The sequence below is a fragment of the Zonotrichia albicollis genome, chromosome 6 (genome assembly GCF_047830755.1).
Source record: "Zonotrichia albicollis isolate bZonAlb1 chromosome 6, bZonAlb1.hap1, whole genome shotgun sequence".
Lineage (NCBI taxonomy): Eukaryota > Metazoa > Chordata > Aves > Passeriformes > Passerellidae > Zonotrichia > Zonotrichia albicollis.
In genome coordinates, this window is record NC_133824.1 from 43028260 (window position 1) to 43041043 (window position 12784).

At 36.4% G+C, this 12784-nt stretch overlaps 2 protein-coding genes across 22 annotated transcripts in view; one reads left to right on the forward strand and one right to left on the reverse strand.

The window, feature by feature from the left end:
- SOX6 (SRY-box transcription factor 6) overlaps positions 1 to 12784 on the forward strand; it is a 369248-nt gene that overhangs the window by 246814 nt on the left and 109650 nt on the right. The window lies entirely within an intron of this gene.
- The window catches only part of LOC102066075 (uncharacterized), a 68886-nt gene that overhangs the window by 53209 nt on the left and 2893 nt on the right, over positions 1 to 12784 (reverse strand). The window contains exon 2 of one of the 9 annotated variants that reach the window (XM_074543387.1): positions 3861 to 3923. The exons of the other annotated variants lie outside the window; for them this stretch is intronic. Coding sequence (XP_074399488.1) covers positions 3893 to 3923 — 31 coding nt within the window. The 3' untranslated portion in view covers positions 3861 to 3892. The remainder of the gene's footprint in view (positions 1 to 3860; positions 3924 to 12784) is intronic. 9 annotated transcript variants of the gene reach the window in all.

Below are 12784 nucleotides of genomic sequence, written 5' to 3' on the forward strand. Positions count from 1 at the left end.
CTATTAATAACATAATCACAGGAAAAACTTCACTTCAAGCTTTTACCTCAGCAGACAGTGAAGTCAAATTCCTTAAAGCCACAAATCCATTGGCTGTATTTGCCCTTGAACCTGTGAAACCTCTCATGTCCCTTTTTAACAATTGTCATCCCAGAAGCAAACAGGGACTGCAGATATTCCCTGTTGTTGGGTGATCTACGACCTATGGCCTAACAGCACTTCCCAATAAAATCTGCCTACTTGGAATAAATATTGCTGTGGAAAACATCTCAGGGTTGGAAGACAAGAGAAATTGCTGTCAAATTATGATCTCAGAGTGTTTCCTGTAGTGAGAGAAAAGTCATGAACTAAAAATGTCTGATCTTTTGGTTTCCATTCAGTACTTCAAAGAGTGATTATTGGTGTTTCAGAGAAGTATTTAAAATGCATATGCGAATACACAGGGGTATAAGTGAAAATATGGAGTAGCAGTAGAAAAAAGTTATAACACCCTTGAGTTTGGGATAGCTTCTTTAACTGAAAAATCACAAGTGAATTATACACACATCATACCATCAAAGATATTGAATTTGTTTTGGCAAAATACATGCAGAAATATTAAGTAGAGTGGTGGGAAAAACTGGAAAAAATGAAGAAAGTTCTGAATAATAAAAAATACTGTATTTATATAGGTCATTCCTTTATGCTGACAGAAATTTTTACTGGGGAGTAGTTCTAGTCTTATATGGTTACAAGAACATGAGTTTCTTCTGACTAATTTTATAATTATTAGGAGGAGAATTTTAGGTAAAATAATGTGAGAACTTTACTGTGATGAATAGAGACAGCATAAAGGTGGGAAATAGATATGTATGCATGGCAAATCTCTCTATGCTGGATGTCTAAGAAATCCTCTTTCCACTGTCTATTAGTTTGTTCTACCATTTTTTCTTCATTTTTTTCTCTTTAATATTCACAGCCACAGTTATGGAAAAGGGGTTGGTGCAGAGTTGTTTGATTCATTCATTGTTAAAAGTGCTTTGAAAATCAAAAGTATAATCAAAGGTCTAAGAATATTGAAGAAACTGAAATATCTGCACAATGATGTTTCAGAAAGAGTTGTTGTTAATGGTCTTTCATTTTAAAATAGCCTGATTGTATAATTTATTTCTTGAATTAAAATAGCTACAGCTAATTCATACAATCATCCCCCAATTCAAGCATTTAGTTCTACCATGCACCCAAGGTATCCTAAGTGGTCAAACTACACATATAATCTTGCCTTTTGCATACACACACACTGCAGAAACTCTGCTCACCTCTACTCTGTCAGACCATGCTTTTATCAGGGATTACTGGTGACAATATAAACCATGAGAAAGAGAGAGATTCATAAGCTTCCTACCTGTCAGCAGAGAAAACTGTTAAAAATACAGTTTAATAGTGTCTGTAGTTCTGGTGTTGCTGTTTGTATGCAGCAAGTGAGAACCAGTGAGTGGACACAGAAATAAAAATCAAAGGTTTAGTAGATGCTTTTCAATATACTTATAAATCTGAGCAATTGGTAGGAAATCTGGGAGAAAGCTCAGTTCACTACTGAAATTAACAACTGAATTCCTTTAAAAACACATAATCCTTTTGTTTAAAACTTATTAAAAAGCCATTTATTCTTTCTTGGAATTATTTTTTCCCCCTTAAAATATAAGACACTGCCTACAATTAATTGCAAGTCACTGGTAAAGCTGAACTGAGGCTATTGGAATGATACTGTAGTGGAGTCAATCCTCTTAAATGTTGTGGATGTTTTGTCATGGTATGGTTGATCTTAGACTCTTCAGTCACTATTGCTTCTAAGAAGCAATGGATGTTGCTCTCCCTAAAGAACTGCAAAATCTGGCTAGATAAGATTAGCCAGAAAGGGTTATGAAAAGGAACTTTTATTTGTCCTATTTTTCAGGCAAGAAGCTCAGACACTTGAGTTGCTCAGAGTCTCACAGGAAGCCTGGGTGGAGCTGGGAATTGAACGCAGATAACCTGAGTGCTTGGCTCAGAAGACCACTTTAAAATGTTTTAGAATGTGGCTTTATTATCTATTAAGTAGGGACTGAATAACATGGGAGATCTGAGCTGGGGAATGTGCTAGGTACATAATACATCTTCAGTGGATGTGCATGGTATTTTCTAGGAGAGTATAACATAGGTTAATATCACTTACAATGTGTCTCAGTATACTGAGCATACACTGGAAAACACTAAAGAAAGGGAGTTTTTAGATTGCTAATGACTTCCTTTTAAGGAACATGTGACTAAGGGCTGAGACAATTTGCTGCTGAAACAGCTTACTACAAGCCTTTGAAAATTCCCAGTCTAGTTATTCACATAGGAAATATCTGGTTGCAGGCACACTTGGCTGTGCAGGCTTCCATGAGTACCCCATATTTATAAAGCCTGTTCATTCAGGCCTTTGAATGGGAGCAGTCAACAGAAAGAGTCATTTTTGTGAATTCTTTTTAAGCATATAGTGAACTTGCCTCTTGACTTTTGCAGTTGATGCTTCATTGTGATTCACACAAAGTACAGAAGCCATATGCTACAGAGATGGATAAACACAGAGATGAAATATCACCAGTTCATTTAATTTTTAGTATCACTGAGCCTTTTTTTATTTTTCCACCAGTGACAGTATTTTTACTCTGTACCTGCCTATAAGTTTTCCATCTCTTAGACTGTCAGTTTGTTATCCTTCATGAAAAGCTATACTCACTTAAGGCTGTATTCTCAGAGGCTTTTGGAAAGTGGCCTGGAAAAATTGTTTGCATGCCTGTTAGCACTAGCAAAATCCCAAATTGTCTCTGTTAGTGAGTGTGTCTAAGCCTTCAGTTATTTTCCATGATTTTCTGTAGTACTTGAGAAACATTTTATCACTACTACTCTTACAACCAGTAATACTAATCTGTTACTGGAATTCTTTTAATTTCACCCTTAGCCAGATTAATTTACATGCTTCAAACTTAACTAGAATGTATTTAAATGTCCGGAAAGTGATTTTCATGTGAGGCTGGCATGATTTCTGACTTTGGATCAGCTAGCTGTTGCTTCACTTTGAGTAATTCTACACAAAAATAAAGAAGTGGTTGTACAAATCCTTGCAAAATGAAATCATCCAGTTTCCTAGAGCTCTGCTTTTTAATTATCCTTCTTTTTCCTCAGGGAATGGATGAAAATAAATTTCATGTATGATAACTGTTATGTATATTTCAGAAAGATGTATATTCAACTTGCCAGAGAAATCCAATTGCGATTATTGCTTCCTAAATTTCATTAACATATCTTAAACATCTTACTGACACGTTTTAATGTCCTGATATTCTTCAGACCAGCCTGGTTTTACTCTACCAACTTCCTGGGCACAGCTTGTGGCAGGAGCAATTAATTACAACAACTTCTTTTCAGATGAAGTGGAAATCATTCAGACATATAATTCCAAAGTACACCTGCAAATGAGGCACCAAATTGTTTAGGTTAAAAATTTTGAACCTTCACTTTATTGCACCAAAAGCATGTAGATCCCAAAAGTTTGCTCATTTTTAACTAATCATAAAATGCTAGGTTTATTAAAGTTGTGGAGAAAAGGTAATAGATGCACAGAAATATATAGATAGGCAGAATTTAAAATACAAATTCCAAAGCAGTGAAGAGATAAAGATAGTCTGTCCTTTTGCTTCAACAATTTTGAATGTAGCATCAGTTTGGAAATTTGCATGTGGGCTAGTTGTGTCTGTATATGTAGGCATCCAAGAGCTCACATTTAGAGAAAATCATAAGCAAAAATTTGCCAAGATAAACCATAAAAATGTACGTAAATAGTTCATGTTTCTTACCACATTTTCTCTGCCTTTCTTCATGCAGACTATTAGATGCCTTCTGAAATTGTTGTGCTAACTCTAGAGTACAAAGAACAGAATAATGTTCTTGAGTGTTTCAGCTTAATTGTTATCTCTATAGCTCAGAGCAAGAGAACCACAAACATCTAATATAAATGAACAGGGAGAAAAAAAAAATCTCATGAAAAGGAAGGTCTAGTACCAGAAAAGTGACAGAAACATGAGCAGCTAATTGCTGTAGGCTCCATACAGCTTGGAATGACCTAAGGGGATATCAACAAATCACTTTCCACTGGAGTATAGTAACAGCAATGGCACAACAGTGAAATCACTGGCAAAAACTAGGGGAAAAATTCTTTTAAAGTATTGGCATTAGCATGTTAGTGAGCAATTCTTTTTCCATTTTAATGGTTATTAATGTCTGTGCTTGTGTTTAACATCTGCAAACACTCCCTTCCCACTTTTCTCCCCAAAACCCAACTGGTAGTGTGGTAACTGGATTTTATGTGTGTATCTCCAACTCCCTTATGAATCCTGAATAACTTTTTCTAATACTGACACCCATAATGTAAGTTATTTGGCACTAGTATTTATCCATTTTTTTCTTCAGAAACTGAAGACACCAGATAAAAAGGAATTATTTTGTTTTAAACCATAACAAAATAAATTTTTTTCTTAATCGCGTGTTCCAGTTTGCTAATTTCTAAAAATAAAATAAAGCTGTCCAGAGTTTAAATAAATTAATTAGATAATTTTACAATAATTGGTGAAAGACAGCATGTAAAAGAATTTGGAAATATCCCTAGTAAGGGCCATTCTTTCTTATGTTTTGCAGAACTCTCCAAACCCATAAGCTAAACCAATTTTTGAATGTGATGACAGATAAGTTCCCCAGCAATTCTATCTGGCCACTACTAAGTATTTAGTGGTAGATTTTACATTGTTCACGTGTTTTGTTTTCTCATGGGCAGAACTGAACCTCAAATATATCATCAGGATCTTTGCTAGGTAGCTTAGTTGAAGAAACAGATTTCTCTGTGATTTAAGTACAGTATTGCTTGAACAACATTAACTGGGTGATGAGCAGTGAACCATTTTACTTTGGGAAAACAATGCTTACTTCTCCTTCTCTTCCTCCATTACCCACATGTTTTGCCAGCAGTTGTTGCCATTGTAACTGATGAGAATTTGAACCTTTCCTGAATCAAACTTTGCTTTTTCTTTCAACACTGTTGTTCCATTTTTAAATGCTGCTGGTGCAGCAGTTACAACTTGATTTTTGGAGTACTAGCAACAGATTTGGCTGTCTTAAAGACTTATTTCCAGTGCATCTCCAGCATCATGCCTGCAATTTGTTTTCTGTGAATTCCAGCAACAACATAAGTCTGTAACCCAATTCTGAAACATTCTTTACATGAAACTCCCTCTGTGCTTTGCACAGAAACTGTGGCTGACAGAGTTGTAGCACCATTGTGTTTTCAGTCTTTCTTTAAAGGCATTACTCTTTATTGCTACCAAAGACATGAAATACTTGTGTAGAACTTGCCCAGTTTTATCGAAAAGATTTTTTTTTCCTGAGCCACCTAAGTGGGGAAAAAAAAGAAAGAAAATTCTCTGTATGTTCAATGACCATTCACAGTAGCCCATTAATCTAACTATGATACAGAGTTGCTGTAGCTCCAAATGTTTGATGAAGAAACCCCTTACATTGGAGAAGCATAAAGACTACAGAATATATATATTAAAGCAGTCCATATTTAATAAATATTTGTAGGTGCAAATGTCTCACTATTACAGAATCCACTCTTGAAATGATCTTTTATTTTTAAATGATCTCATGCCAGCCACAGGTACAGCCATATTTGTGGTTTCCCCCAAATGCTGAATGATGCTCTGTAGTGGGGTCAAGCGCTCTCATGACATTTAACCATTGGAAATGAAAGAAAACATTTGTGGTGTGAAACAACAGCACATACTTGACCCTCCAAAGTATATCCATTTATAAATGGATAAAAGTGACTATTTAAAGTTGTTTTTTATAAGGCAACCACTGTGCCGGCCGAAAACCCCTAATTTACTGTTTGAGAAAGCAAATGATGTGTGGGTACAAGAACATGCATTTTTTAAAAAAGATCTGTGGTGTTCCTTGTGTTGCATTTGATCTTAGTGGTGAAACAACAAACCCGAGTTTTAGGAGGACGTTGCTGCCATCCTATTTTTAATTCACCATTATGTGTTAAAATAACCATTAGTTTCAAGTGAACAATCCCAGCCTTGCTTTCAATAGTTGCTCAGGTATTTCTTTGAAACCAGTTTATAATTTCTTTGTTTGTTTTTTGTGGGGGGTGTAGCCATAGATGTAGATTAGGGAGCTGGTGGTGCCTCAGCCACATTCCTTCCAGGGTCCTATTTGCTGTGGGGTAGAGGGTGAATGAATGACTGAAAGTCTTATTTCACCCCAATGTCTGATCTCCTTGCATATGGCAAGCTGTATCAAAAGTTTAGTTGTTTAGGTTGCTAAAGGAAGGTGTATTTCCACCATCTTTGCTCCCCACTCAAACAAATATGGCAATGGCATCCCACCTAGTTTTGTTTGATTTTTTTTAATGCTCTTTAACTTGAAGCCTAATACTTCAAGCTATAAACATTAGTTAACATAAAAGTGCACTTGCTGCTTCCATCCAGGTGAGCTCTCCAAAGGTTATAAAATAAGTTGATTGGTTCTCAGGCAAAACAAATAGACCCTGAAATGTGGTCTTGAGGCATGGGAGATTTTCACAATGTCTTTTTAAACAGTCTGGATGTATACAGATTAGTTGAAGACAACTTCAGTAAAGATAGCTCTCTTGAACCATCTACAAGCCTTTTGTCAAAGAAAGCTGAACTATGACTAAATCTGTGAGTGGTATGAATTATTAGGTGATGAATTTTAAAAGTAGTGTCCAGATGTAAATAGTGAAAGCATCCAAAATATTACTCAGCAGCTGCAAGAGCTATAGGAAAAGCTGACATGACAAATTTAGTCATTTCTTAATGACTTTCGTTAGGCAGTATTGTCAGTTCCAAGAGGCAAATTTTCATCTTGATTTACGCCTATAATAGAAATGGCTGAAATCTGAAAAGTTCTCAAAACTGTTTACTTACAAAACACCTTTTAAGTCAATTTGGAAGCTTCCTCTGACCTAGAAGTAATGTTCCTTACACATGGGGAGTTCAAAAGATATGCTTTTAGACAGTTTATCTCAACAAAGCACTTTTTTCTGCCTAGAAGAGTGACCTTAACATATGCACAAGTGGTAAAAACAGGCTTAAATGTATTATTTACAGCTATATCAAAATTTATTAATTAGTTACCTTTAGTTTAAATAAAATTGATTGTTAAAGCAGAAGGTAGAGTTTGGAATGAATTCTATTCTGCAGCAGCTTTCAGATAAAAGAAGCAGTGACCCAACTCATTAGCCCTTTGATTTAATATATTGACACTTGGGTACCAATAATTCCGTTTAGTGGCTTCTGCTTCCCAGGGATCAATTTAATTAGTTATAAAATGTGACTTCATGTCAGGAGCCAGAAGAAATGCTGACGTTAAATAAAGTCATACGCAATTTAAACAATAAAGCTATCGATGCCTGGTTAAAAGTTAATGATGCACAAAAAATGGCTTAATAGAGACAACCTCAGCAATGAAAGTGATGGTAGGAAAATTAAGCTAAGTGGATGAATGAGAAATGGTGATGTTGTTGGATTGTTAAAACAAATTCATGGATGGCCTGATGGTTCATTTCATAGTACTGTATGTTTCTGATTTAAATACATGTTTGAGGCTAAGCCTGTACTTTCATATTGGGAGTGACAAGAAGGGGTCTGAAACCTTTCTCTTTTAGATTCTAGAAAAGGACAAGACAATTTACCTGTGCACATTCATCTTTGATGTGTCCCCCTGGGATATCTTGGCATGACACAATATTAACCATAATGGCCTCCTATTATAATGTTACAAGTACTAATATTTGCACAGTTGGTTGAGACCCCAGTCAGGATCACTGTCATATTCTGATAGGTGCTGCTTACACAGTGTACAAATAAGGAAGGACAGTTCATGCCCTGAAGAAGGGAAGAATTTAATGTTAAAGCACTATATCCTTTCAAAACCCATTTAATGCTGTAGACGTAATCTACTTATGCTATCTAAATAGAGTAAGAGGGTTTAGTGAAGAAAATAACAACCCAGAAAATTGTGGGAGTTACAGTTTGCCCTTCCTTTTTCCTTCTGTCAGTCCTTATGAACATACAGATGCACTAGAGCCCTTCAGAATTACAATTCCATTGTTTTCTCATTTCCTGGCCTGCTTTGAGGATGGCAAGGTAAAATCCTTGCTAAATGTCTTAAATAATAACCTGCAAATCCATATTCAGACACCGGGCCAAATTCATAAGAAATAATTCTTGTCTTTTTATGGGTAGCACACAAGGATTTTCCAAGTTACTGTGTGTCATTTCTATTTCTGTGAAACATTGCTTCAGTTTAATACTGAATTGGTATGGTCACCTCTTTTAAAGAGGTACAAACACTTAGTTGAATATGCTGAATAGATGCTGGATCAAACAATAGGGACAAATGTGATTTCTTAGCTTAAAAATGTACATTAGACAAATGGTGTCTGACATAGAAAATATTATTAGAACTAGCACAAAAATCTTTTCATTTTCTTGTAATTTGTCACTTTTAAGATGGGACTGGACTTAGTCCACCTGTGAGGAAAAAAAACTGGTATCAAAATGATCAGATGCTGAGCTAAGCCATGTTACGTTTCCATTTCTAAGAATCCTTTCAGGGACAGACAGATTCTGTTTGGGAAGACACCAACTGTGAAAACGGACAGTAGCAAATGGGGCAATTAGATAATAACTTTTAACAATTGTGCACAACCTGATTCAGCCCCAGACTTCTGGGAAGCTCGAAGGGGAGCAGCAGGCAGTAGTTATTACCTGCTAAAAGCATTAACAGTAGCTACTGGTAACTCGCCGAAGGATAGAGGGGATATGCCTCAGAATAAAACCTCTGTGTATCAGAGGGATTTTCAGACTGCACAAGAGTTATGTTTTTTTTACTAATGTTAGGCAAACTGTTTTGTCTTTGCATTGACTTTACATTGGCTGCAGCCTACACAGAGGGAACTGCTGGAAAAAAGGGGGACATTAATACTTTTTACTGTGTGCGGGCCAGCCAGTAGTTAGAGAGGGGGCCCATGTTTTCTTAGGGCTCAGATGGCAAAGCTAAGTATTCAGCCTACGGCAGGAAAAAAGTGCCTTTTTTGTTTTCTGGCTGGAGAGTCCAAGCATTCCCAAAGGAACACAATGAATGGCCCATTTTGTCTGACACTGTTTCGTAGACATAGAATTCTTGTTTTTCATAATTATTCTTGCCCGTCACTGGGTGTGCACATGACATTTGAGCGTGTTTTAAAGTCTTAACACACTCATGTGCCTGCAATAAAGTTACTCATAACAATCCAGGCTTTCTGCAGACAACAGAGCAGGGTCTGTTGTTTTCACAAGTCACAGCAGCTGGGAGGCAATTGTGAAGACAACAGCTTAATCTAGCTGGAAAATACAGGAAGAAGAGAATATACACTCAATTTCCTTCCATATTATTGCAAACAATGCAGAGGGCTTTTTTTGTTGTGGCTTTTTCTTTTCTTTGCTCTGGGTGGTCTGACTGAAAATGTGAGTGGCATAAAATACACTGGTAAATGTACTTTGAATTTTCAACTTGTTGCATTTCTGTGTTCATGCTGATGTGTCTAAAGCTGTTAAGGGGTGAGAATATTAATCTACATGAGCACTTTAAAAGTCATACAATAACAGCCTTATTTTGACCTCATCTACACAGTGTTTACACTGGTGTTGGTTTACAGCATATGTTGCAGTTGCTTCTGACTTACACTAGTATAAATGAAACTGGAACCAGGAACTTAGTAAAAATTTGGTTGCTGAAAACATCCATTTTAAACAACTTTACTGAAAGAAAAAATAAAGCTAGGCAGTCTTAGACATTTGAAAGTTGTGTTTTAGCTTCTGTGTAAAAGGACAAGGGCACTCAGCAATTTGTTTCTTTATTGCGTGCTTCTGAATCTGTAGATTGATCATATTTGTAAATGCTTCATTTATTTCAGAAGCACATTTACAAACAAAGCATGCAATAAATTAACATGCAAACTCAGTTAAAAAGCATCATAAGGAGGCAGGGATAGGCAGATAGTTTTTACCCTAGCTATATTTTCTGGTGAAGTTTTGTGAAATATTAGGCAAATGATCTTTTTTTTTTCTTAATGCAAAGGATGAAAAATGAAAAGAAGCATATACTCCAATTCTTATGTCAACACCAGAAGAAGTAAAACGCAAATTAACAGGAATCCTGTTGCAGATGTGGGGGTAGCTTAGCAGCCACCATTAGAAGTGGTTTCAGTGAGGGTAAACGTTACTTTTAAAGAAAAGGTGGTATTTATCCAATTGCAGTTAAGGTACCTTCCTTTCCTGCTCTTGGGAATGCTACATATAGCAGATTTCCAGTAACCATGGCAGACAACTCAGATGGGAAAGATTTTTATTATGCATAGCACAGAGGTTACAGCAGTGAGTAGTAACAGCAAAAGCCAGTCAGACAGCGAGCATGGAAAAAGAAAGAGAGATTTGAGCATGGTCCAGGCTTCCAGGAGGGAGAATGGAGATGTACTCTGAGAAAGTACAATATGGATGCTGGGATGAGCTGGGTTTGTACTGCTGTTTGTAACACAGCTGCAGACAGGACAGTCCCACTGCAGCAGGCACCTGTGGGGCAGCAATACCAGGGATGCAGGTAGGGGTGAAAGTGCAGGGGGTGTTGCTCTATTGCCCTGCTCAGCTGCAAAATAAAGAGACAGACAGGAGTAACATCACAGAGACAGCTGATCTATTCTAAAAAGCATGGATGGGCATTTCTGGGTCTAAGCATTAAATACTTTCTATGTATTACTGACTAACAGTAAGCAAAACCTCTTCCTCTGTTTTTCTTAAAATGCATTATTACACCTCTCTCCTTTATGTCCCTTAAAAATGCAATACACCAAGTGTGGTCAAAAATAAGCATGTGGATTAGCTGGTCTGGGCATCTCACATTAATCCTGTTCAGCCCATTTACCCTCACACCTCAGAAACTCTTTATTGGTATCCTATTTTCTTGTATTATCTTCTGCTCCACTTATGGAGTTTGATTTATAATGAGAAAAGGAAAAAAATCCAAACCCCAACAACCTAAAAAGTATTTTCAAAGGGGTACCTAAACTGAAATAAAAAATTGCATGCTGAAAAGTCTTATTTACCTGAAAACATGATGAAGAAAATCATGAACTAACAAAACAGGGAGTTTGGGTATGAGAATTGTTTACTCTGAAGACACTTGAGTGCAGTAGGAGGCTTTTAGAAAATCACAGTTTTAATTTGTTTCAGCTGCATGTGTCTATCTTAAAAACCAGATGTTTGTAGGTGTCCTCATTTCCTTGATGTGGTGCTGCTTTTATGTCTACGCTCTTCCTGAATTTGTGACAATGACCCCCTAAAGACAAGAAAGCCAAATGTATTTCACTATGGTCTCCTTCCTAGTAATGGAATTTTATTGACAACTTTTGGGCATCACTTTCTTGCTATCAGTTACCTAAAGGGGAGAATTTACTGCTGGATAGCTACCTTGCATACAAGAAAAGCTACACCCCAAAAGAGACAAAGTGAGAGTTAATGCTAAGAGTTTTGTAAAGAGACTAAAAGTGAGGAATGAAGAGAATAAGGGAAGGAGAAAAAATTATTTGATAAATAGAAGAGACAGAGAGAAATCCAGCAATAATAGATGTGAGTGATAGAATGATTTTAAAAACATTTTATATTTGTTACTCAAGTAACTATGATTAGCCCAGCTGCCCTGCAGACTTCTTCACTCAGCAGCAAACCTGTTAAATGTATCATGCTCAAAGTACAACTCCTGATAAAGGTGGTCTGGCCAGAAGAAGCATTGCAGAAACACAGGTCTTATGTGTCCCAGGAAGTAATTTAAATGGAGACTATCCAGGAGTACAGCAGGGGAATTGTGTAAATGGATGGATCTAAGAACAGAGAAATTCTGAGTAAGGGATTTGGGAAACAAGAGGAAAGCATGTTCTACATATATATATATAAATTTATTTTTTTTTCAAATGCATGCATAGTTAAGATTATTTGTAAAAAATATATGTATAGAAATGTGTTATAGATATATGTACAGATCTGTCTATTCTATATGTATCAGTGTATATGTAGAATATGCTTTTATATTTACAACATGAAATACATAAACATAGCTGCACACTTATGAATTTATAAAGGTAGAGAAATTGATATTAACTTTTATTAAAAAAATTCTAATAGGAAAGATGCTTCTTGTTAAGATGTGTGACTTTATCATGGCAAGTACTACACACAAACTTCAACAGTCCACTTTTTAGGAGAAAAAAAATTTCTCTAAAGTCATCTTCACTGTACTTGTGGGCTTGGTGCTGGAGAACTAAGGTGCTACAGGTACACACTCTGAAATATTTTGCAGTTGTTTCCTGTGTAGGAACACCAAAATACTGTGCTTCAAAACGGAGCATTGTAGCTTACAGGTAAACACAGATGTAAGAATTGGGACTGAGCTATTGAAAGAAGCTTTTTGTCTTCTGCTCAGATTCTGGAAGCCTATTTAGAAGGGCATTTTTGTAGAAATCTTTCTCCTTCTTCCTGATCACCCAACCCAATGACCAAAATTATGACAGGGGTAACTTTCTGATGTGGCTGTCACTAGGACATGCCATTGCAGCTCACAACTCTGCAATATTTTAAGTTAGACTCATCTGTTGGACTCTCTACCACAA